Source organism: Vidua macroura, unplaced genomic scaffold (assembly GCF_024509145.1).
Source record: "Vidua macroura isolate BioBank_ID:100142 unplaced genomic scaffold, ASM2450914v1 whyUn_scaffold_224, whole genome shotgun sequence".
In the NCBI taxonomy this organism is placed as follows: Eukaryota; Metazoa; Chordata; class Aves; order Passeriformes; family Viduidae; genus Vidua; species Vidua macroura.
In genome coordinates, this window is record NW_026530593.1 from 481 (window position 1) to 23,942 (window position 23,462).

A 23,462-nucleotide genomic window follows, 5' to 3' on the forward strand; every position below is an offset into this window, starting at 1 on the left:
TTCTGTGAGTGGCACTGGGGACACTGGGGACATTGGGGACACTGGGGACACTGGGATGGCACTGGGGACACTGGGGAGACTGGGGGGAGACTGGGGGACATTGGGGGACACTGGGGGACACTGGGGGACACTGGGGACACTGGGGGGACACTGGTGAGGTTGGGGGACATTGGGGATCCCCTGGGGGGGGTCCCGGGGGGGTGTGACCCCCCCCCCCCCGTGTGACCTCTCTGTGACCCCGCAGGTGGCCCCGCCCCCTCCTCCTCGGCCCCGCCCCGCCGCAGCCCCCCCGGCGCCGCCCCCCCCGCGGAGCTGCGGGAAGGGGGCGTGGCCGGGGGGCGTGGCCGCGCCCGGCGGGGGCGTGGCTCCGGCGCGGCGCGGCAGCGGCGGCTCCGGGGGGCGTGTCCCGGGGGGGCGGGGCGAGGGGGCGGGGCCGCCCCTCCCCCCTCGCCCCTGGTCAGCAGCGCCCACAACCCCAACAAGGCCGAGATCCCCGAGCGGCACCCGGACTGCGCGGTGCGCACCTGGGCACACCTGGGCACACCTGGGCACACCTGGGCACACCTGGGCACACCTGGGGGGCACCTGGGGGGGCACCTGGGGGGGGCTGGGGGGGCACCTGGGGGGGGGCTGGGGGCACCCAGACTGCGCGGTGCGCACCTGGGCACACCTGGGCACACCTGGGCACACCCGGGGGGCACCTGGGGGGGCACCTGGGCACACCTGGGGGGGCACCTGGGGGGGGCTGGGGGCACCCGGACTGCGTGGTGCACACCTGGGCACACCTCGGCACATCTGGGCACACCTGGGCACACCTGGGGGGGCACCTGGGGGGGGCTGGGGGCACCCGGACTGCGTGGTGCACACCTGGGCACACCTCGGCACATCTGGGCACACCTGGGCACACCTGGGGGGCACCTGGGGGGGGCTGGGGGCACCCGGACTGCGTGGTGCACACCTGGGCACACCTCGGCACATCTGGGCACACCTGGGCACACCTGGGGGGGCACCTGGGGGGGGCTGGGGGCACCCAGACTGCGCGGTGCGCACCTGGGCACACCTGGGCACACCTGGGCACACCTGGGGGGCACCTGGGATACCTGGGGGGGCACCTGGGGGGGCTGGGGGCACCCGGACTGCACGGTGCGCACCTGGGCACACCTGGGCACACCTGGGCACACCTGGGGGGGCACCTGGGGGGCACCTGGGCACACCTGGGAGGCACCTGGACTTTGTGGTGCGCACCTGGGCACACCTGGGCACACCTGGGATACCTGGGGGGACACCTGGGCACACCTGGGCACACCTGGGATACCTGGGGGGACACCTGGGCACACCTGGGGGGACACCTGGGCACACCTGGGCACACCTGGGGGGACACCTGGGCACACCTGGGGGGACACCTGGGCACACCTGGGGAAGGGCAGAAGAGCCGCGGGGGGGGTCCCTGTGGCTCTGGGTTGAGCCCAGGTGAGCCCAGGTGAGCCCAGGTGAGCCCAGGTGCCCCCTGTCCCCCCAGCCCCACGTGCCCCCCAGCGTGATGGGCCGCAGGAACACCTACGTGTGCTCGGGGGGCGAGCGGCACCTGCTGCTGCCCAACGGCAAGGACAGGTGAGAGGGCGCACCTGGCACACCGAAATCACCTGAAATCAACCCAAATCACCCCAAAATCACCCCAAAATCACCCAAACCCACCTGAGACCCCAAACCCACCTGGGGAGCGGCACCTGCTGCTGCCCAACGGCAAGGACAGGTGAGAGGGCACACCTGGCACACCTGGCACCCCCGAAATCCCCTGAAATCAACCCAAATCACCCCAAAATCACCCCAAAATCACCCAAACCCACCTGGGGAGCGGCACCTGCTGCTGCCAACGGCAAGGACAGGTGAGAGGGCGCACCTGGCACACCTGAAATCCCCTGAAATCAACCCAAATCACCCCAAAATCACCCCAGAATCGCCCCAAAATCGCCCCCGAATCACCTGTGGATGTCATCTGTGGGTCACCTGTGGGTCTCAGGAGTCACCTGTGGGTGTCACCTGTGGGTGTGATTGTCACCTCTGGTGTCACCCGTGACATCACCTGTGACGTCACCTGTGTGATGTCACCTGTGTGTGTTACCTGTGCGTGTTACCTGTGTGTTTGTGGGGTCACCTGTGTGACGTGACCTGTGTGATGTCACCTGTGGGTGTTACCTGTGTGATGTCACCTGTGTGATGTCACCTGTGTGTGACGTCACCTGTGTGATGTCACCTGTGCATGTTACCTGTGTGTTTGTGACGTCACCTGTGTGACGTCACCTGTGGGTATCACCTGTGTGATGTCACCTGTGTGTTTGTGGGGTCACCTGAGTGTGACGTCACCTGAGTGTGACGTCACCTGTGACGTCACCTGTCCCCCCCCCCAGCCTGCCGTCCCGCCCGCCGCCGTCCCCCTCCAGCCACTCGCTGGGCGGGGCTCACCTGGCGCACCTGGCCCGCGGCTGCTCCGCCCGCAGCACCTTCCACGGGGGGGGCGGGGCCGGGGGGCGGGGCCGGGCGCGAGCGCCGGGGGGGGGCGCGGGAGCCCCTCCCCCCGCCTCGCCCCCCCCCGCCCCCGCCGCCGCCTCCCCCCGGCCCCGCCCCACGGCCACGCTGCTGAGCAAGATCACCTCCAAGCTGACCCGCAGGTGAGCGCACCTGGGCAGGGCCAGACACACCTGGGGGGTCAGACACACCTGGGGGGTCAGGCACACCTGGGGGGGTCAGACACACCTGGGGGGTCAGATCACCTCCAAGCTGACCCGCAGGTGAGCGCACCTGGGCAGGGCCAGACACACCTGGGGGGGTCACCTGGGCAGGGCCAGACACACCTGGGGGTCACCTGGGGGGGTCAGACACACCTGGGGGGGTCACCTGGGGGGTCAGACACACCTGGGGGGTCACTTGGGCAGGGCCAGACACACCTGGGGGGCTCCTCATCCTCACCTGGGGGGGCCAGACACACCTGGGGGGCTCCTCTTCCTCACCTGGGGGGTTCACCCCTTTTCCTGCTCACCTGGGGCCTTCATCTTCCTCCTCCTTCTCACCTGGCCAGCTCCATCCTGCTCACCTGAGCCTCGCCCGCTGTCCCTGCTCACCTGGCCGGGTCCTGTCCCCTCACCTGGCCGAGTCCTGTCCCCTCACCTGGCTGGGTCCTGTCCCTGCTCACCTGTCCCTGCTCACCTGTCCCCTCACCTGTCCCAGGGTGTCCCTCGACCCCTCCCGCCGCCAGAGCTCCAATCGCTGCGTCTCGGCCACGCCCGGCCCCGGCGCCACAAGATCCGTGAGTGGCACCTGGGCAGCACCTGGGGGGCACCTGGGGGGACACCTGGGGGGACACTTGGGGGGGCACCTGGGACACCTGGGCAGCACCTGGGGGGACACCTGGGACACCTGGGGGGGCACCTGGGACACCTGGGGGGGCACCTGGGGCACCTGGGACACCTGGGGGGGCACCTGGGGCAGCTGGGGGGGCACCTGGGACACCTGGGCAGCACCTGGGGGGGCACCTGGGACACCTGGGGCACCTGGGACACCTGGGGCACCTGGGACACCTGGGCAGCACCTGGGGCACCTGGGGGGGCACCTGGGATACCTGGGGGGCACCTGGGACACCTGGGATGACACCTGGAACACCTGGGGGGGCACCTGTGTCACCTGTCCCAGGGCTGGGGATTTTGGGGTGGGGTTTTTGGGGTTGGGGGATTTTTTGGGGTTGGGGGATTTTTTGGGGTTGGGGGATTTTTTGGGGTGGGATTTTTTTGGACTGGATTTTTTGGACTGGGATTTTTTTGGGGTGGGATTTTTTTGGGTGGGATTTTTTGGGGGGGTCTGAGGGATTTTTTGGGGTTGTGGGTTTTTTTTGGGGGGGGAATCGGGTTTATTTTGGGGTGGGATTTTTGGGGTTGGGGGATTTTTTGGGGTGGGATTTTTTGGACTGGGATTTTTTTTGGGATGGGATTTTTTTTTTGGGGGGGGGGGGTGGGGGCTGGGGGTTATTTTGGGGGTTTCTCCCCCCCACCCCACCCCTCACCTGCCCCCAGGGTCGCAGACGAACCTGCGGGAATCGGGGGACCTGCGCTCACAAGGTGGGGGCCGCCCCTCCCCCCTTCACCCCGGGACCCCCCCCCCCCGGGCCCGGGGACCCCCCCCGGACCCACCTGTCCCCTCCCCCCAGTTGCCATCTACCTGGGGATCAAGCGGAAGCCGCCCCCCGGCTGCTCCGAGGGGGGGGGGCTCTGACGCCCCTCCCCCGCCCCGGCCAACGGCCCCGGGACCCCCCCCGGGAGCAGAACGGGACCCCGGGACCGGATCGGGACCCCCGGAACCGGATTGGGACCCCCCGGGACCCCCCCGGGAGCAGAACGGGACCCCCGGGACCGGATCGGGACCCCCAGAACTGGATCGGGACCCCCCGGGACCCCCCCGGGAGCAGAACGGGACCCCCGGGACGAAACCAGGACCCCCCCGGGACCCCTGGAACCGGATCGGGACCCCCCCCGGGACACCCCCGGGAGCAGAACGGGACCCCCCCGGGACCCCCGGAACCGGATCGGGACCACCAGAACGAGACCGGGACCCCCCCCGGGACCCCCGGAACCCCTCCCGGGACCCCCCCCGGGACCACCAGAACGAGACCAGGGCCCCCCCAAGACCCCCGGAACTGGATCGGGACCCCCAGAACCGGATTGGGACCCCTGGGACGAAACTGGGACCCCCCCGGGACCCCCAGAACCGGATTGGGACCCCCGGAACCCCTCCCGGGACCCCCCCCGAGACCAGAACGGGACCCCCGGGATTCCCCCGGGACCCCCCCGGGACCACCAGAACGAGACCGGGACCCCCCCCGGAGCAAAACGGGACCCCCGGGACCCCCAGAACCGGATTGGGACCCCCCGGGACCCCCCCCGGGACCCCCAGAACCGGATCGGGACCCCCCCCGGGACCAGAACGGGACCCCCAAAACCTGCCCGGGGACCCCCCCAGGCGCCCCCCCCCCCAGGAGCCCCCCCAAGGATTCGGCAGCCCCGGGACCCCCCCCACCCCCCTCCCCAAATTTGGGACCAGCGGCGCTGGGACCCCCCCCCGGGGTGTGGGGGAGGGGGGGGTGGGTGATTTTGGGGGGGGGGGTTCGGTGCCAAGATTTTGGGGGGACCCCCCCCCTCACACCCCCACCCCTGCAGCCCCCCCCCCCCGGTGCCCCTCCCCACCTTGTACAGTCTGTAAATACGGCCCCGCCCCCCCCCCCCCCCGGACCCCCCCCCTCGGACCCCTCCCCCATTTTTAAGTTATTCCTGCCCCGAGTTGTCCCCCCCGACCCGACCCCCCCCCCCCCAAAAAAAAAATAAAACCTCGGGACCCCCCCCCCGGTGTCGGTGTCTGGGGGGGGGGGGGGTTTGGGGAATTTGGGGAGGGGGATTTGGGGTGGGGGTCTCCATGATGGGGGGGGGGGTTTGGGGGGATTTGGGGTGGGGGGGATTTGGGGAATTGCGGGGGGGGGGAGGAATTTGGGGTGGGGGAAGGGGGATTTGGGGGGGGGGGGCGGTGTTTTTGGGGGTCCCCATGGTTGGGGAGGGGGAGATTTGGGGTGGGGGGATTTGGGGTGGGGGGGATTTGGGGGGTCCCCGTGGTGGGGGAGGGGGATTTGGGGAATTTGGGGAGGGGGGATTTGGGGTGGGGGGGATTTGGGGAATTTGGGGAGGGGGGATTTGGGGAGGGGGGATTTGGGGTGGGGGGGATTTGGGGGGGGTCCCCAAGGTTGGGGGAGGGGATTTGGGGTTGGGGGGCAGAACGAGCCCCCCCCCACCCCCCCCCCGCGATGTCACTCAAGGGGCGTGGCCAGCGCAGCCACCACCCTTAAAAGGTCATTTCGGGGCGTGGCAATCACGGATTCCCTTATATGGTCATCTAGGGGGCGTGGCCAGCCTCAGCAGCGCCACGCGCGGTGGGCGTGGCCATGCCGTTCCTTATAAGGCCGCCAGGAGGCGTGGCTAATCCCACGCCCCCCACGTGCGCGCGCCCGCCAGCCAATCAGGTTTCCCCACCGCGCCCCCCCGGAGCGGCCAATCAGCGCCCGCGGCGCCGCCGGGCCACGCCCCCCGGGGAAGATGGCGGCGCTGAGGGCGCTGCGGTGGCGGCGGCGCCTCCCGGGGCTGGGCCCGAGGCGGCTCCGGGGCACGGCGGCCGTGAGTTGGCACGGGACAGCGAGGGGACAGGGGGGACAGTGAGGGGACAGGGGGGACAGGGGGGGACAGGGGGGACAGGGGGGACAGCGAGGGGACAGGGGGGATAGAGGGGACAGGGGGGACAGAGGGGACAGAGAGAGGGGACAGAGCAGGGACAGCGAGGGGATGGCGGGGGACCCGTGTGCTGTCCCGGTGTCCCGGTGTCCTGGTGCCACCCCGGTGTCCCCAATGTCCCCATGACCCCAATGTCCCCAATGTCCCCAATGTCCCCAATATCCCGATGTCCCATGACCCCAATGTCCCCTGGGTGTCCCCAATGTCCCCCTGATGTCCCCCCGATGTCCCCGATGTCCCCCCGGTGTCCCCAGGAGTCCCCCGAGGAGCGGCCGCAGTTCCCGGGCGCCTCGGCCGCCTTCGCCGAGCGCCTCGAGTTCATCCAGCCGCAGGTGCTGGCCGGGATCCCGGTGTACCGCGTCATGGACCGCAGGGACACGTGCTGCGGCCCAGCGAGGACCCCCAGGTGAGACAGGTGACACACCTGGCACAGGTGGGACAGGTGACATGGGACAGGGGACACACCTGGAACAGGTGACATGGGACAGGGGACACACCTGGAACAGGTGACACACCTGGGGCAGGGGACATTGGGGCAGGGGACACACCTGGAACAGGTGACACACCTGGGGCAGGGGACATTGGGGGCAGGGGACACACCTGGGACAGGTGACACGGGTCATGGACCAGCAGGGACACGTGCTGCAGCCCAGCGAGGACCCCCAGGTGAGACGGGGGACACACCTGGACAGGTGGGACAGGTGATACACCTGGGACAGGTGAGGTGGGACAGGTGACACACCTGGGACAGGTGAGGTGGGACAGGTGACACACATGGGACAGGTGACACACCTGGGACAGGTGAGGTGGGACAGGTGACACACATGGGACAGGTTACACACCTGGGGCAGGTGACATAGGACAGGTGACACACCTGGGACAGGTGAGGTGAGACAGGACACACCTGGGACAGGTGACACACCTGGGACAGGGGGCATTGGGACAGGTGACACACCTGGGACAGGTGAGGTGGGACAGTTGACACAGTGGGACAGGTGACACACATGGGACAGTTGCTGCGGCCCAGCGAGGACCCCCAGGTGAGGGACACACCTGGGGCAGGTGAGGTCGGACAGGTGACACACCTGGGGCAGGTGCCCTGCAGGTGCCCCACCTGCCCAGGTGCCCCACCTGCCCAGTGCCCCGCAGGTGCCCCCACCTGCCCAGTGTCCCGCAGGTGCCCCACCTGCCCAGGTGCCCCACATGCCAACACCTGCCCAGGTGCCCCACCTGCCCAGGTGCCCGTGTCCCCGCAGCTGCCCAAGGAGCAGGTGCTGAAGCTCTACCGGACGATGACGCTGCTCAACACCATGGACCGGATCCTGTACGAGTCCCAGCGCCAGGTAGGGCCGGCGCTCACCTGGGCGCTCCCCCCGGGCGCCGCCCCGGGCGCTCACCTGGCGGCTGCAGGTGCGGTGCCGCCCCGCAGGGCCGGATCTCGTTCTACATGACCAACTACGGCGAGGAGGGCACGCACGTGGGCAGCGCCGCCGCGCTCGACGCCGCCGACCTCGTCTTCGGGCAGTACCGTGAGGCAGGTGAGGCGCAGGTGAGGTGGGGGTGGTGTGGGTGAGGCACAGGTGAGGCGCAGGTGAGGTGTGGGTGAGGTGTGGGTGAGGCGCAGGTGAGGCACAGGAGGCGCAGGTGAGGCACAGGTGAGGCACAGGTGAGGCTCAGGTGAGGCGCAGGTGAGGTGTGGGTGGTGTGCGTGAGGCAGGTGAGGCACAGGTGAGGCACAGGAGGTGCAGGTGGGACACAGGTGAGGAGTAGATGGCACAGGTGAGGCCTCAGGTGAGGCTCAGGTGAGGCACAGGTGAGGCACAGGAGGCGCAGGTGCTGTGCGTGAGGCACAGGTGAGGCACAGGTGAGGCACAGATGGGACAGGTGAGGCGTGGGTGACGCAGAGATTACACCAGTGTAATCCAGGTGTAACCCAGGTGTAACCCAGGTGTAACCCAGGTGTAACAGGTGTAGCCCCGCTGACGCAGGTGTGCCCCAGGTGTAACCCAGGTGTAACCAGGTGTAACCCAGGTGTAACCCAGGTGTAACAGCTGTTACCAGGTGTAGCCCTGCTGACGCAGGTGTGCCCCAGGTGTGCCCCCAGGTGTAACCAGGTGTAACAGCTGTAACCAGCTGTAACCAGGTGTGACAGGTGTAACCAGCTGTAGCCAGGTGTAGCCCCGCTGACGCAGGTGTGCCCCAGGTGTGCTGCTGTACCGCGGCTACCCGCTGGAGCTGTTCATGGCGCAGTGCTACGGCAACGCCCGCGACCCCGGCAAGGGCCGCCAGATGCCGGTGCACTACGGCTGCCCGAGCGCCACTTCGTCACCATCTCGTCCCGCTGGCCACGCAGATCCCGCAAGGTGACGCACCTGGGCGCGGCCCCGCCCCCGCCGCCTGGCCCCGCCCCCGCCGCCTGGCCCCGCCCCTGCCACCCCCTTTTCCCCAAAATCCCCTTTTTTCCTTTTTCCCCCAAAGCCTTTTTTCCCCAAACTCCCTTTTTTTTTCCCCAAACTCCCCTTTTTCCCCCCAAACCCTTTTTCCCCCAAACCCCCATTTTCCCCCCCAAATCCCTTTTCTCACCAAATCCCCATTTTTCCCCAAATCCCCTTTTTCCCCCAAACCCCCTTTTTTCCCCAAACTCCCCTTTTCCCCCCAAACCGTTTTCCCCCCAAATCCCCTTTTTTCCCCCAAACCCTTTCCCCCAAATCCCCATTTCCCCCCCCAAACCCCCATTTTCCCCCCAAACCCCATTTCCCCCCCAAACCCCCATTTCTCCCCCAAATCCATTTTCCCCCCAATCCCATTTCCCCCCCAAATCCCATTTTCCCCCAAATCCCCATTTCCCCCCAAACCCCCATTTCCCCCCCAAACCCCCATTTCTCCCCCAAATCCCATTTCCCCCCCAAACCCCCATTTTCCCCCCAAACCCCATTTCCCCCCAAACCCCCATTTTCCCCCCAAACCCCATTTCCCCCCAAACCCCCATTTTCCCCCCAAACCCCATTTCCCCCCCAAACCCCCATTTCTCCCCCAAATCCCATTTCCCCCCCAAACCCCCATTTCCCCCCAAATCCCCATTTTCCCCCCAAACCCTTTTCCCCAAATCCCCATTCCCCCCCAAACCCTTTCCCCCAAATCCCCATTTTCCCCCCAAACCCTTTTCCCCAAACCCCCATTTTTCCCCCCAAATCCCCATTTTCCCCCCCAAACCCTTTTTCCCCAAATCCCCATTTTCCCCCCAAACCCTTTCCCCCCAAACCCCCATTTTCCCCCCAAACCCCATTTTCCCCCCAAACCCTTTTCCCCCAAATCCCCATTTTCCCCCCAAATCCCATTTTCCCCCCAAATCCCCATTTCCCCCCAAACCCTTTTCCCCCAAACTCCCATTTCCCCCCAAACCCCATTTCCCCCAAACCCCCATTTCCCCCCAAATCCCATTTCCCCCCCAAATTCCCATTTCTCCCGGTGCCCCAGCCGTGGGCGCCGCTTACGCCATCAAGCGCGCGGACGCCAGCCGGGCCGTGGTCTGCTACTTCGGGGAGGGGGCGGCGAGCGAGGGCGACGCTCACGCCGGCTTCAACTTCGCCGCCACGCTGGAGTGCCCCATCGTCTTCTTCTGCCGCAACAACGGCTACGCCATCTCCACGCCCACGGTCCGAGCAGTACCGCGGCGACGGCATCGGTGCCCGCCGGGGGGGCTTCGGGGGTTTGGGGGGTTTTTGGGGTTTTTTTTTGGGGATTTTTGGGATTTTTTTGGATTTTTTAGGGTTTTTTTGGGATTTTTTAGGGGTTTTTTGGGATTTTTTGGGATTTTTTAGGGTTTTTTTTTGGGATTTTTTAGGGTTTTTTTTGGGGATTTTTGGGGATTTTTTGGGATTTTTTTAGGGTTTTTTTGAATTTTTTGTGATTTTTTTGGGGGTTTTTTTTTAGGGTTTTTTTAGGGTTTTTTAGGGTTTTTAGGGTTTTTTTAGGGGTTTTTTTTGTTTTTTTGGGGGGTTTTTTTGTTTTTCTTTTTATTTTTTGGGGGGGGATTTTTTTGGGAATTTTTGGGGATTTTTTTTGGCTTTTTTAGGGATTTTTTGGGTACCTTTTTTGGGGTTTTTTAGGGTTTTTCTGGGGATTTTTTGGGGTTTTTTTGGGGGTTTTTTAGGGTATTTTTTGGGGATTTTTGGCGGTTATTTTTGTGTTTTTTGGGGTTTTTTAGGGAGTGTTTATGGGGGAATTCGTGGGAAAAACCCCGGGAATTTGGGGCAGGAGATCCCGGGGATTTTGAGACACAAATCCCGGGATTTTGGGGTTCCATTCCCCGGGATTTTGGGGTTCCAGCTCCCCGGGATTTTGGGGTTCCATCTCCCCGGGATTTTGGGGTTCCAGCTCCCCAGGATTTGGGATCCCAATCCCGGGATTTTGGGGTTCCATCGCCCGGGATTTCAGGGTTCCATCTCCCTGGGATTTTGGGACCCCAATCCCGGGATTTTGGGGTTCCATCTCCCCAGGATTTTGGGACACCAATCCGAGATTTCGGGGTTCCATTCCCCGGGATTTTGGGGTTCCATTCCCCGGGATTTTGGGGTTCCAGCTCCCAGGATTTTGGGACACCAATCCCGGGATTTCGGGGTTCCATCTCCCTGGGATTTTGGGACCCAATCCCGGGATTTTGGGGTTCCATCTCCCCAGGATTTTGGGACACCAATCCCGGGATTTCGGGGTTCGATCTCCCCGGGATTTCAGGGTTCCATCGCCCCGGGATTTCGGGGTTCCATTCCCCGGGATTTTGGGGTTCCAGCTCCCAGGATTTTGGGACACCAATCCCGGGATTTCGGGGTTCCATCTCCCCGGGATTTCAGGGTTCCATCGCCCCGGGATTTCAGGGTTCCATCTCCCTGGGATTTTGGGACCCCAATCCCGGGATTTTGGGGTTCCATCTCCCCAGGATTTTGGGACACCAATCCCGAGATTTCGGGGTTCCATTCCCCGGATTTCGGGGTTCCAGCTCCCCAGGATTTGGGATCCCAGTCCCGGGATTTTGGGGTTCCATTCCCCGGGATTTCGGGGTTCCATCTCCCCAGGATTTTGGTACACAAATCCCGGGATTTTGGGGTTCGATCTCCCCGGGATTTCGGGGTTCCATCTCCCCGGGATTTTGGGGTTACAGCTCCCCAGGATTTGTTACCCCAATCCCGGGATTTTGGGGTTCCATCTCCCCGGGATTTCGGGGTTCCATTCCCCGTGATTTTGGGGTTCCATCTCCCCAGGATTTTGGCACACAAATCCCGGGATTTTGGGGTTCGATCTCCCCGGGATTTGGGACCCCAATCCCGGGATTTCGGGACCCCAATCCCGGATTTTGGGGTTCGATCTCCCCGGGATTTCGGGGTTCCATTCCCCGGGATTTCGGGGTTCCATTCCCCGGGATTTCGGGGTTCCATCTCCCCAGGATTTTGGCACACAAATCCGGGATTTTGGGGTTCCATCTCCCCGGGATTTCGGGGTTCCATCTCCCCAGGATTTGTTACCCCAATCCCGGGATTTGGGACACCATTCCCCGGGATTTTGGGACCCCAATCCCGGGATTTCGGGGTTCCATTCCCCGGGATTTCGGGGTTCCATCTCCCTGGGATTTTGGGGTTCCATCTCCCTGGGATTTTGGGACCCCAATCCCGGGATTTCAGGACCCCAATCCCGGGATTTTGGGGTTCCATCTCCCCGGGATTTCGGGGTTCCATTCCCCGGGATTTTGCACACAAATCCCGGGATTTTGGGGTTCGATCTCCCCGGGATTTTGGGGTTCCATCTCCCCGGGATTTCGGGGTTCCATTCCCCGGGATTTTGGGACCCCAATCCCGGGATTTTGGGGTTCCATTCCCCGGATTTTGGGGTTCCATCTCCCGGGATTTTGGGGTTCCATCGCCCCGGGATTTTGGGGTTCCATTCCCCGGGATTTTGGGGTTCCATCTCCCCGGGATTTTTGGGTTCCATCTCCCCAGGATTTGGGACCCCAAATCGCGGGATTTTGGGACACCAATCCCGGGATTTCGGGGTTCCATCTCCCCGGGATTTCGGGGTTCCATCTCCCCAGGGGTGGGAGGGAATCCCCCGCTCCCTTTTTCCCCCGGCTCCGAGCCGTTTCTCCCGGCAGCGGCGCGGGGCCCCGGCTACGGGCTGCTGTCGATCCGCGTGGACGGCAACGACGTCTTCGCCGTGTACAACGCCACGCGCGAGGCGCGGCGCCGCGCCGTGGCCGAGAACCAGCCCTTCCTCATCGAGGCCATGACCTACCGGTGCGCCCCGCGCCCCGAAAACTCACATTTCCCCCCAAAAAATCGGGTTTTAACCCCCCCAAAATTTCCACTTTTTTCGCCCCCAAAAAACCCCGCTTTTTTCCCCAAAAACTCTGCTTTTTTTTAAAAAAACCCCTCTGTTTTCCCCCCCAAAACTTGGCTTTTTTGCCCCCAAAAACTCTGCTTTTTCAAAAAAAAAACTCGGCTTTTTCCCCCCAAAACTTGGATTTTTTCCCCCAAAAACTCTGCTTTTTCAAAAAAAAAAAACCTTTGCTTTCCCCCCCAAAACTTGGCTTTTTTCCCCAAAAACTCTTTTTCAAAAAAAAAACCCCTGCTTTTTCAAAAAAAAAACCCCTCTGTTTTTCCCCCCAAAACTTGGGTTTTTTTCCCCCAAAAACTCTGCTTTTTCAAAAAAAAAACCCTTCTGTTTTTCCCCCCAAAACTTGGCTTTTTTTCCCAAAAAAACTCTGCTTTTTTCCCCCAAAAAATCTCTGCTTTTCCCCCCCCCAAAAAAAATCTCTGCTTTTTTCCCCCCAAAAATCTCTGGTTTTTTCCCCCCCAAAAAAACTCCGCTTTTTAACCCCCTAGAAATTTCCACGTTTTTTCCCCAAGAAACTCCGTTTTTTTCCCCAAAAAGCTCTGCTTTTCCCCACAGAAAACTTTGCTTTTTCCCCCCCCAAAAAATTCTGCTTTTCCCCCCCGCAAAAAACTCCACTTTTCCCCACAGTAAACTCCACTTTTTTACCCCCCAAATCCCCGTTTTTTTCCCCAAATCTCCGCGTTTTCCCCCAGGATCGGGCACGGCAGCGATGACAGCTCGGATTTTCCCCCAATCCCCCGGGTCTTCCCCCATTTCCTGGGGATTTTTCCCCATTTCCAGTGGATTTTCCCCCATTTCCTGTGGATTTTTCCCCAAATCCCGGTTTTTTTCCCCAAATCCCGGCGTTTTCCCCCAGGATCGGGCACCGCAGCACGAGCGACGACAGCTCTGCGTACCGCTCGGATTTTCCCCCATTTCCCCTGGGTTTCCTGTGGATTTTCCCCCATTTCCAGTGGATTTTTCCCCAAATCTCCATTTTTTCCCCCCAAATCCCGGTGTTTTTTCCCCAAATCTCCGGCGTTTTCCCCCAGGATCGGGCACCACAGCACGAGCGACGACAGCTCTGCGTGCCGCTCGGATTTTCCCCCATTTCCCCTGGGTTTTCCCCCAATTCCCCTGCGTTTTTCCCCATTTCCAGTGGATTTTTCCCCAAATCCGGTGTTTTTTCCCCAAATCCCGGCGTTTTCCCCCAGGATCGGGCACCACAGCACGAGCAACGACAGCTCTGCGTACCGCTCAGAAATTCCCCTGGGTTTCCCGTGGATTTTTCCCATTTCCTGTGGATTTTCCCCCAATTCCCCTGCGTTTTTCCCCATTTCCAATGGATTTTTCCCCAAATCCCCAGGTTTTTTCCCCAAATCCCGGTGTTTTTTCCCCAAATCCCGGCGTTTTCCCCAGGATCGGGCACCACAGCACGAGCGACGACAGCTCTGTGTGCCGCTCGGATTTTCCCCCATTTCCCTGGGTTTCCTGTGGATTTTCCCCCATTTCCAGTGGATTTTTCCCCAAATCCCGGTGTTTTTTCCCCAAATCTCCGGTTTTTTTCCCCAAATCTCCGGGTTTTTCCCCCAGGATCGGGCACCACAGCACGAGCGACGACAGCTCTGCGTACCGCTCGGTGGACGAGGTGAATTACTGGGACAAGCAGGACCACCCCATCTCCCGCCTGCGGCTCTACCTGGAGCGCCGCTCCTGGTGGGACGAGCGGCAGGAGCGCGACTGGAGGAAGAGCTCCCGCAAAATGGTCCGGCTTTTTGGGGCAAATAATTGGGGTTTGGGGAAAATCAGCGGGGTTTGGGGGAAAATCAGCGGGGTTTTGGGCAAGAAATAATCGGGGTTTTGGGGAAAAATCAGCGGGGTTTTGGGGCGGGGAGGAATCAGCGGGGTGTGGGGGAGAATCAGCGGGGTTTGGGATGGGAAATCAGCGGGGTTTTGGGGAGAAATTGTCGGGGTTTGGGGTGGGAAATAATTGGGGTTTGGGGAAAATTAGCGGGTTTTGGGGCGGGAGGAATCAGCGGGGTTTGGGTGGGAAATCAGCGGGGTTTGGGGGAGAATCACGGGATTTGGGATGGGAAATCAGCGGGGTTTTGGGGAGGAAATAGTCGGGGTTTGGGGTGGGAAATAATTGGGGTTTGGGGGAAAATCAGTGGGGTTTTGGGGTGGGAAATCAGCGGGGTTTGGGGTGGAAAATCACGGAGTTTTGGGGCAGGAAATAATTGGGGTTTGGGGCAAAACCACGGCGTTTTGGGGCGGGGAGGAATCAGCGGGGTTTGGGGGAAAATAATTGGGGTTTGGGGGAAAATCAGCGGGGTTTGGGGTGGAAAATCACGGAGTTTTGGGGCAGGAAATAATTGGGGTTTGGGGCAAAAACCGCGGCGTTTTGGGGCGGGGAGGAATCAGCGGGGTGTGGGGGAGAATCAGCGGGGTTTGGGGGAAAATCACGGGATTTGGGATGGGAAATCAGCTGGGTTTTGGGGGAGGAAATAGTCGGGTTTGGGGGAAAATAATTGGGGTTTGGGGTGGGAAATCAGCGGGGTTTTGGGGTGGAAATCACGGAGTTTTGGGGCAGGAAATAATTGGGGTTTGGGGCAAAACCGCGGCGTTTTGGGGCGGGGAGGAATCAGCGGGTTTGGGGTGGGAAATCAGCGGGGTTTGGGGAAAATCAGCGGGGTTTGGGGTGGGAAATCAGCGGGGGTTTGGGGGAGAATCAGCGGGGTTTGGGGTGGGAAATCAGCGGGGTTTTGGGGGAGGAAATAGTCGGGGTTTGGGGTGGGAAATAATTGGGGTTTGGGGGAAAATCAGTGGGGTTTTGGGGTGGGAAATCACGGAGTTTTGGGGCAGGAAATAATCGGGGTTTTGGGGAAAAATCAGCGGGGTTTTGGGGCGGGGAGGAATCAGCGGGGTTTGGGGGAAAATAATTGGGGTTTGGGGTGAGAAATCAGCGGGTTTGGGGTGGAAAATCACGGAGTTTTGGGGCAGGAAATAATTGGGGTTTGGGGCAAAACCGCGGCCTTTTGGGGCGGGGAGGAATCAGCGGGGTTTGGGGGAGAATCAGCGGGGTGTGGGGTGGGAAATCAGCGAGGTTTGGGGTGGGAAAATCAGCGGGGGTTTGGGGGAGGAAATTGTCGGGGTTTGGGGGTGGGAAATAATTGGGGTTTGGGGGAAAATCAGCGGGTTTTGGGTGGAAAATCACGGAGTTTTGAGGCAGGAAATAATTGGGGTTTTGGGGGAAAATCACGGAGTTTTGGGGCAGGAATCATCAGGGGTTTGGGGAAAATCACGGGGTTTTGGGGCGGGAAATAGTCGGGTTTTGGGGTGGGAAATATTCAGGGTTTTGGGGGAAAATCACGGGGTTTTGGGGTGGGAAATCAGCGGGGTTTGGGGTGGGAAATAATCGGAGTTTTGGGGGAAAATCAGCGGGGTTTGGGGCAGAAAATAACCGGGTGTTTGGGGCAGGAAATGATCGGGATTTGGGGTGGGAAATATTCAGGGTTTTGGGGAAAGATCATTGGGATTTGGGGTGGGAAATAATCGGGGGTTTGGGGGGAAATCACGTGAGTTTGGGCGGGGAGGAATCATCGGGGTTTTGGAGGAAAATCACGGAGTTTTTGGGCAGGAAATAGTCGGTGTTTGGGGTGGGAAATAATTGGGGTTTTGGGGAAAAATCAACGGGATTTGGGGCGGGAAATAATCGGAGTTTTGGGGAAAGATCAGTGGGATTTGGGTAGGAAATAATCGGGGTTTGGGGTGGGAAACAGCCGGGATTTTTGGGGGATTTGGGGTGGGAAATTTTCGGGATTTTGGGGAAGGAAACACTGGGAATTTGGGGTGGGAAAAAATCGGGGTTTGGGGCGGAAATCCTTGGGATTTAGGGGGAGAAATAGTTGGGATTCTGGGGAAGGATCACTGGGATTTGGGCTGGGAAAACCCGGGAATTCGGCCTGGAAAATCAGGAATTCGGGCTGGCAAATCGGGAATTCGGGCTGAAAATCGGGAATTGGGGGTGGAAAATCGGGAATTGGGGCTGCAAAATCGGGAATTTGGGCTGGAAAATCAGGAATTCCGGCTGGAAAAGCAGAATTCGGGCTGGAAAAGCGGAATTGGGGCTGGGAAATCGGGAATTGGGGCTGGAAAATCGGGAATTGGGGCCGGAAAATCGGGAACTGGGGCTGGAAAATCGGGAATTGGGGCTGGAAAATCGGGAACCGGGGGCTGGGAAAATCGGGAACTGGGGCCCCGCAGGTGCTGGAGGCGTGTCGAGCAGGCGGAGCGGGAGCCGAAGCCGCCGCCTCGCCTCCTCTTCTCCGACGTTTACCGGGAGATGCCCCCGCGGCTGCGGCGGCAGCGGGAGGAGCTGGAGCGGCACCTGGAGAGCTACGGGGAGCACTACCCGCTCCAGCAGTTCCAGAAGTGACCCGGGATTCCGGGAAACATCCCGGGATTCCAGGAAAAATACCAGGATTCCCTGAAACATCCGGGATTCCCGAAAAAAATACCGGGGATTCCCGAAAAATCCCGGGATTCCCTAAAAAATACCGGGGATTCCTTAAAAAATACCGTGATTTCCTAAAAAAATACTGGATTCCCTAAAAATACCGGGATTCCCTGAAAAATACCGGGATTCCCTAAAACATCCGGGGATTCCCTAAAAAATACCGGGGATTCCCTAAAAAATACCGAGATTCCCTAAAAAATACCAGGATTCCCTAAAAAATACCAGGATTCCCTAAAACATCCCGGGGATTCCCTAAAACATCCCGGGATTCCCTAAAAAATACCGGGGATTCCCTAAAACATCCGGGATTCCCTAAAAAATCCCGGGGATTCCCTAAAAAATACCAGGATTCCCTAAACATCCCGGGGATTCCCTAAAACATCCCGGGATTCCCTAAAAAATCCCGGGGATTCCGAAAAAATACCGGGATTCCCTAAAACATCCCAGGATTCCCTAAAAAATACCGGGGATTCCCAAAAAAATACCGGATTTCCCTAAAAAATCCCGGGGATTCCTAAAAATACCGAGATTCCCTAAAAAATCCCGGGGATTCCTAAAAAATACCGGGATTCCCTAAAAAATACCGGGGATTCCCTAAAACATCCCGGGGATTCCCAGAAAAATACCGTGATTTCCCTAAAAAATCCCGGGATTCCCTGAGCACCCCCTGGGATTCCCCAAATCCGCCCCAAATCCCACCTGGAGACCCCCGGGGGTTTTTCCCGCCCCGGCAGTTCCGGAAATTTCTGGAATTCCGGGAATTCCCTAAACCCCCCCCCCCCCCCCCGGAATTCCCAAATCCCCCCAATAAACGGCATTTTCGGAGAGGGGGAGCCTCGGATTTTGGGGGTGAATCGCTGGGATTTTGGGGATGGGTCCCGCGGGATTTTGGGAATAGATGCCCGGATTTGGGGAATGGATCCCCGGAAATCCGGGAATGGATCTCTGGGGTTTTGGGATGGATCCTGGGATTCCAGGAATGGATCTCCACGATTTTGGGGATGGGCATTAATTAACTAATTAATTAACGATCCGAGTCACAGGAATTAATGAAGGATTCGCGATCCAGAATTAATTAATTACCGATTCGAGCCCGGGCGCTGTCCGTGCGCTCCGCTCCTGCTCCGGCTCCACGCAATTCCCGGAATTTCCCCCAAAATCCGCCCCCCCCCCGGCCCTACAACACCTGGAACTTCCAGGTGCTCTGCTCGGGAATTAATTAACGATCCGAGTCCTGGAATTAATGAACGATCCATTCCCGGGAATTAATGAAGGATCCGAGACCTGGGAATTAATGAAGGGTCGAGTCCCGGAATTGATTAACGATCCGCGATCGAGAATTAATTAACGATCCGAGTCCTGGGAATTAATGAACGATCCGAGTCCCGGGAATTAATGAAGGATCTGAGACCTGGGAATTAATTAACGATCCGAGTCCTGGGAATTAATGAACGATCCGCGATCCAGAATTAATTAATTACCGATCCGAGCCCGGGCGCTGTCCGTGCGCTCCGCTCCTGCTCCGGCTCCGCGCAATTCCCGGAATTTCCCCCAAAATCCGCCGCCCCCCCGGCCCTACAACACCTGGAACTTCCAGGTGCTCTGCTCGGGAATTAATTAACGATCCGCGATCCAGAACTGATTAACGATCTGAGTCCCGGGAATTAATGAACGATCCGCGATCCAGAATTAATTAATTACCGATCCGAGCCCCGGGCGCTGTCCGTGCGCTCCGCTCCTGCTCCGGCCGAATTCCCGGAATTTCCCCCCAAAATCCGCCGCCCCCCCGGGCCCTACAACACCTGGAACTTCCAGGTGCTCTGCTCCTTGAGCTCCAGGCACTCGCCGGGCCCGAAGTTCACCTTCCAGGCGCCGCCCGGCTCCTTGAGCTCCAGGCACTCGCCGGGCCCGTAGCCCAGCGCGGGGGTCGCCCCGAAACCCGCGGGGGACGCGGCCAGGCCGAGCACGGGGGCGGGGGGCGGGGCCCAGGGGGCTGAGCGCGCCCACCTGCGGCGGGCAGCGGCGACAGGTAAGGGTCGAGCCCCCCGAAGTAGCCGGGGGGTAGCCCTGGGCGAAGCCCCCGAGGCGGGGAAGCCGCGGAACGGCGGGGGCCGCGCCCCCGGCGGGGTCGGGCAGCGGCGACAGCGCGGCGGGGCTCCAGATGGACACGGGGGGGGGCCCGGGCGGGGCCGGGGGGGGCGTGAAGGGGCCCGGGGGGGGCTCCGGGGGGGGGTCGCGGGTGGGGAGGTCTTCTTTTTGGGGGGTGGTCGCGGCTTGGGGGGCCCGAGCCTTGGGCTTGCTGCTGGCGGCACTTGGCGCGGCGGTTCTTGAACCACACCTGTTGTGGGAGGGGTGGGGGGGAGAGGACACGGGGAAACTGAGGCACGGGGGGACACGGGGGACACGGGGGGACACGGGGAAACTGAGGCACGGGGGGACACGGGGGGACACGGGGGGACACGGGGAAACTGAGGCACGGGGGGACACGGGGGTGCACGGGGGACACGGGGAAACTGAGGCACGGGGGGGACACGGGGAAACTGAGGCACGGGGGGACACGGGGGTACATGGGGAAACTGAGGCACGGGGGACACGGGGGGAACGCGGGGGAAACTCAGTCACGCGGGAGACAAAGGAACACGAGGGGACATGGGGAAACTGAGGCACGGGAGACACGGCAGGACACGGGGGTGCACAGCGGGACACGGGGGCACGGGGAAACTGAGGCACGGGGGACACGGGGGGACACACGGCGATATTGAGGCTCCCCGTGTCCCCCCCCCCCCCCCCACACGTCCCACCTGCACCCACCTGGGACTCACCTGCTCCTCCCGCCCCGCCCCCCCGTCCCTCCCCATGCACGGGACACCGTGCCCAGGTCCCCTCCCGTGTCACACCTGTCCCGTGTCACACCTGTCCCACACCTGTCCAGTGTCACACCTGTCCCGTGTCACACCGTGTCACACCTGTCCCGTGTCACACCTGTGTCACACCTGTGTCACACCTGTCCCACACGTGTCCCCGTGTCACAGCTGTCCCACACCTGTCCCACACCTGTCCGTGTGTCACACGTGTCCCACACCTGTCCCACCTGCACGCGGGACTCGGGCAGGTTGATTTTCAGCGCCACCTCATGAAGATGTGTCCCTGTCCCATGTCACACCTGTCCCGTGTCACACCTGTCCCGTGTCACACCTGTCCCGTGTCACACCTGTCCCACACCTGTCCCACACGTGTCCCACACCTGTCCCACCTGCACGCGGGACTCGGGCAGGTTGATTTTCAGCGCCACCTCCTCCCGCATGAAGATGTCCGGGTAGCGCGTCTTGGCGAAGAGCGCCTCCAGCACGTCCAGCTGCGCCCGCGTGAAGGTGGTGCGCTCCCGCCGCTGCTTCCGGGGGGTCCCTGGGGGGCACGGGGGGGCACGGACCCCCGCGTTGGGGAGAGACCCCCGGGATGGGAGAGACCCCCGGAATGGGGGGAGACCCCGGGAATTGGGAGAGACCCCCGGAATGGGAGAGACCCCCGGAATGGGGAGAGACCCCCGGGAATTGAGAGAGACCCCCGGGATTGGGGAGAGACCCTCGGCGTTGGGGAGAGACCCCCGGGAATTGGGAGAGACCCCTGGGGTTGGGGAGAGACCCCTGGGAATGGGGAGAGACGCCCGGGATTGGGGAGAGACCCCCGGGGTTGGGAGAGACCCCCGGAATGGGGAGAGACCCCCGGGAATGGGAGAGACCCCTGGGATTGGGGAGAGACCCCCGGGAATGGGGAATGGAGGAGAGACCCCCGGAATGGGGAGAGACCCCCGGGAATTGGGAGAGACCCCCGGGATTGGGGAGAGACCCCCGGGATTGGGGGGAGAGCCCCAGAATGAGGAGAGACCCCCGGGAATGGGGAGAGACCCCCGGGATTGGGGAGAGACCCCCGGGAATTGGGAGAGACCCCCGGGATTGGGGAGAGACCCCCGGGAAAGGGGAATGGAGGAGAGACCTCCGGGATTTAGGGGAGACCTCCGAGGGTGGGGAGAGACCCCCGGAATGGGGAGAGACCCCCGGAATGGGGAGAGACCCCCGGGAATTGGGGAGAGACCCCCGGGATTGGGGAGAGACCCCCGGAATGGGGAGAGACCCCCGGCGTTGGGGAGAGACCCCCGGGATTGGGGAGAGACCCCCGGGAATGGGGGGAGACCCCCGGAATGGGGAGAGACCCCCGGGGAATGGGAAGAGACCCCCGGGATTTTGGTACCCCACGGGATTTGGGGGTTCCCTCATCGCCACCCCCCAAATTTTGGGGATCTGGGGGGGGTTCCCTCATCGCCACCCCCCAAATTCAGGGTTTGGGGGGGGGGGTCCCTCATCCCCACCCCCCCAGCGACCCCCCCCAATTTTGGGGTACCCGGGTACCCCACGGGGGGGGGCAGCAGCTCCAGGCCCAGCCCGCTGACGCCGAAGTGCGGCTGCTTCAGGTACGACATCATGGCGGGGGGGCTGCGGGGACACCGGGGGACACCGGGGGACACCGATGGCACCGGGGGGGGGCACAGAGCTGTCCCCACCCCCCTCCCAACCTCCCCCGTGCCCCCCCAAACCCCCCCCCCGTGCCAAATGCGGCCCCCCCCCATAACCTCCGTGTCCTCGAGCCCCCCCCTCCCCTCGATGTCCCCCGGTGTCCCCCGGTGTCCCCAGCCCCGTGGTGGCCCTGTCCCTGTGTCCCCAAGGCTTTGGTGGCCATGTCCCCCTGTCCCCATCTCCCTGGTGGCCCTGTCCCCATGTCCCCAAGGTCCTGGTGGCCCTGTCCCCATCTCCTTGGTGGCCCTGTCCCCCTGTCCCCATCCCCGTGGTGGCCCTGTCCCCATCTCCCTGGTGGCCCTGTCCCCATGTCCCCAGCCCCGTGGTGGCCCTGTCCCCTTGTCCCCAAGGCCCTAGGGGTCCCATCCCTTTGTCCCCATCTCCTTGGTGGCCCTGTCCCCCTGTCCCCATCCCCGTGGTGGCCCTGTCCCCAAGGCCCTGGTGGCCCTGTCCCCATGTCCCCAAGGTCCTGGTGGCCCTGTCCCCTTGTCCCCAAGGCCCTAGGGGTCCCATCCCCTTGTCCCCATCTCCTTGGTGGCCCTGTCCCCCTGTCCCCAGCCCCGTGGTGGCCCTGTCCCCTCCGCGCCCCCCGTCCGGCCGTACCTGTGCCGGTGGCACGGTGACAGCGGCGCCGGTGGCACGGCGATGGTGGCACGGCGATGGTGGCACGGCGATGGTGACACGGCGATGGTGGCACGGTGACAGCGGCGCCGGTGGCAGGGGAGGCACCCCCGCGGCGGGGGGAGCCTTAAGTAGGAGGTGGTGATGTCACCCCCTAATCCGGGGGGACAGCGGGGACATTGGCCCGGCGCTAATCCGGAGTGGCACCAATTAACGGGGGGGACACGGGGGGGACACGGGGGGGACACGGGGGGACATGGTAGGGACACTAAGGGGACACGGGGGGACAAAACGGGGGACATGGGGGGGGACACGGGGGGGACACAAACGGGGACACGGCGGGACAAAAGGTGGGGACACAAAGGGGACACTGGGGGGACATGGGGGGGGACAAAACAGGGGGACACAAAAGGGACATGGAGGGGACACGGGGGGGACACCGGGACTGGGATTTGGGGACACCGGGATTTGGGGACACCGGGGACTGGGACTGGGGACACTGGGACTGGGATTGGAGGGGACAGCGGGATTTGGGGACAGCGGGGTTTGGGGACAGCGGGGTTTGGGGACACGGGGGTGACACTGGGACTGGGATTTGGGGACACTGGCAGTGGGATGTGGGGACACCGGGGTTTGGGGACACCGGGGTTGGGATTTGAGGACATTGGGACTGGGATTGGAGGGGACAGCGGGATTTGGGGACACTGGGATTGGGATTTGGGGACACCGGGACTGGGATCTGGGGACATTGGGACTGGGATCTGGGGACACCGGGATTTGGGGACACGGGGGTTTGGGGACACGGGGGTGACACCGAGCTGGCTCTGAGGGGACATTTTTTGGGGGGGGGGTCTCGTCCTGTCCCCCCCGTGTCCCCTCCCGGGAGGGGTGACACTAATCCCGGCCCAGCTGCCACGTCTGGGCCGCGGGGACACGCGGGGACAGCGGGGACAGCGGGGGAGGGGCCTCAACGGGGGGGGGAGGGGCGGGAATTTGGGGAACGACCGATCTCCAAAAAATTGGGATTTTTAATAAAAACCCCCTATTTTTAAACAATGAAAATTGAATTTT

The 23,462-nt window shown here is 62.3% G+C and overlaps 3 protein-coding genes across 3 annotated transcripts; 2 read left to right on the forward strand and 1 right to left on the reverse strand.

Moving 5' to 3' along the window:
• Positions 1-244: 244 nt before the first annotated feature.
• Positions 245-5,326, forward strand: LOC128802940 (MAP/microtubule affinity-regulating kinase 4-like; the record flags this gene model as incomplete). Its single annotated transcript, XM_053969497.1, has 6 exons — positions 245-516; positions 1,520-1,611; positions 2,409-2,669; positions 3,226-3,308; positions 4,065-4,109; positions 4,199-5,326. Coding segments are annotated over 6 exons (818 nt in total), but the record flags the coding sequence as incomplete, so codon positions are not given.
• Positions 5,327-6,114: 788 nt separating this feature from the next.
• On the forward strand, positions 6,115-17,118 carry BCKDHA (branched chain keto acid dehydrogenase E1 subunit alpha). The gene is given in 13 exon segments (XM_053969506.1): positions 6,115-6,206; positions 6,575-6,670; positions 6,930-6,986; positions 7,577-7,663; positions 7,750-7,858; positions 8,524-8,628; positions 8,631-8,654; positions 8,657-8,683; positions 9,798-9,976; positions 9,978-10,005; positions 12,463-12,604; positions 14,277-14,453; positions 16,956-17,118. Coding segments are annotated over 13 exon segments (1,272 nt in total). The 5' UTR covers positions 6,115-6,128.
• Positions 17,119-18,992: 1,874 nt separating this feature from the next.
• LOC128802941 (homeobox protein OTX1-like) lies at positions 18,993-21,679 on the reverse strand. Its single transcript, XM_053969498.1, is given in 5 exon segments — positions 18,993-19,206; positions 19,298-19,414; positions 19,416-19,537; positions 20,453-20,604; positions 21,598-21,679. Coding segments are annotated over 5 exon segments (687 nt in total).
• Between the last annotated feature and the right edge of the window lie 1,783 nt (positions 21,680-23,462).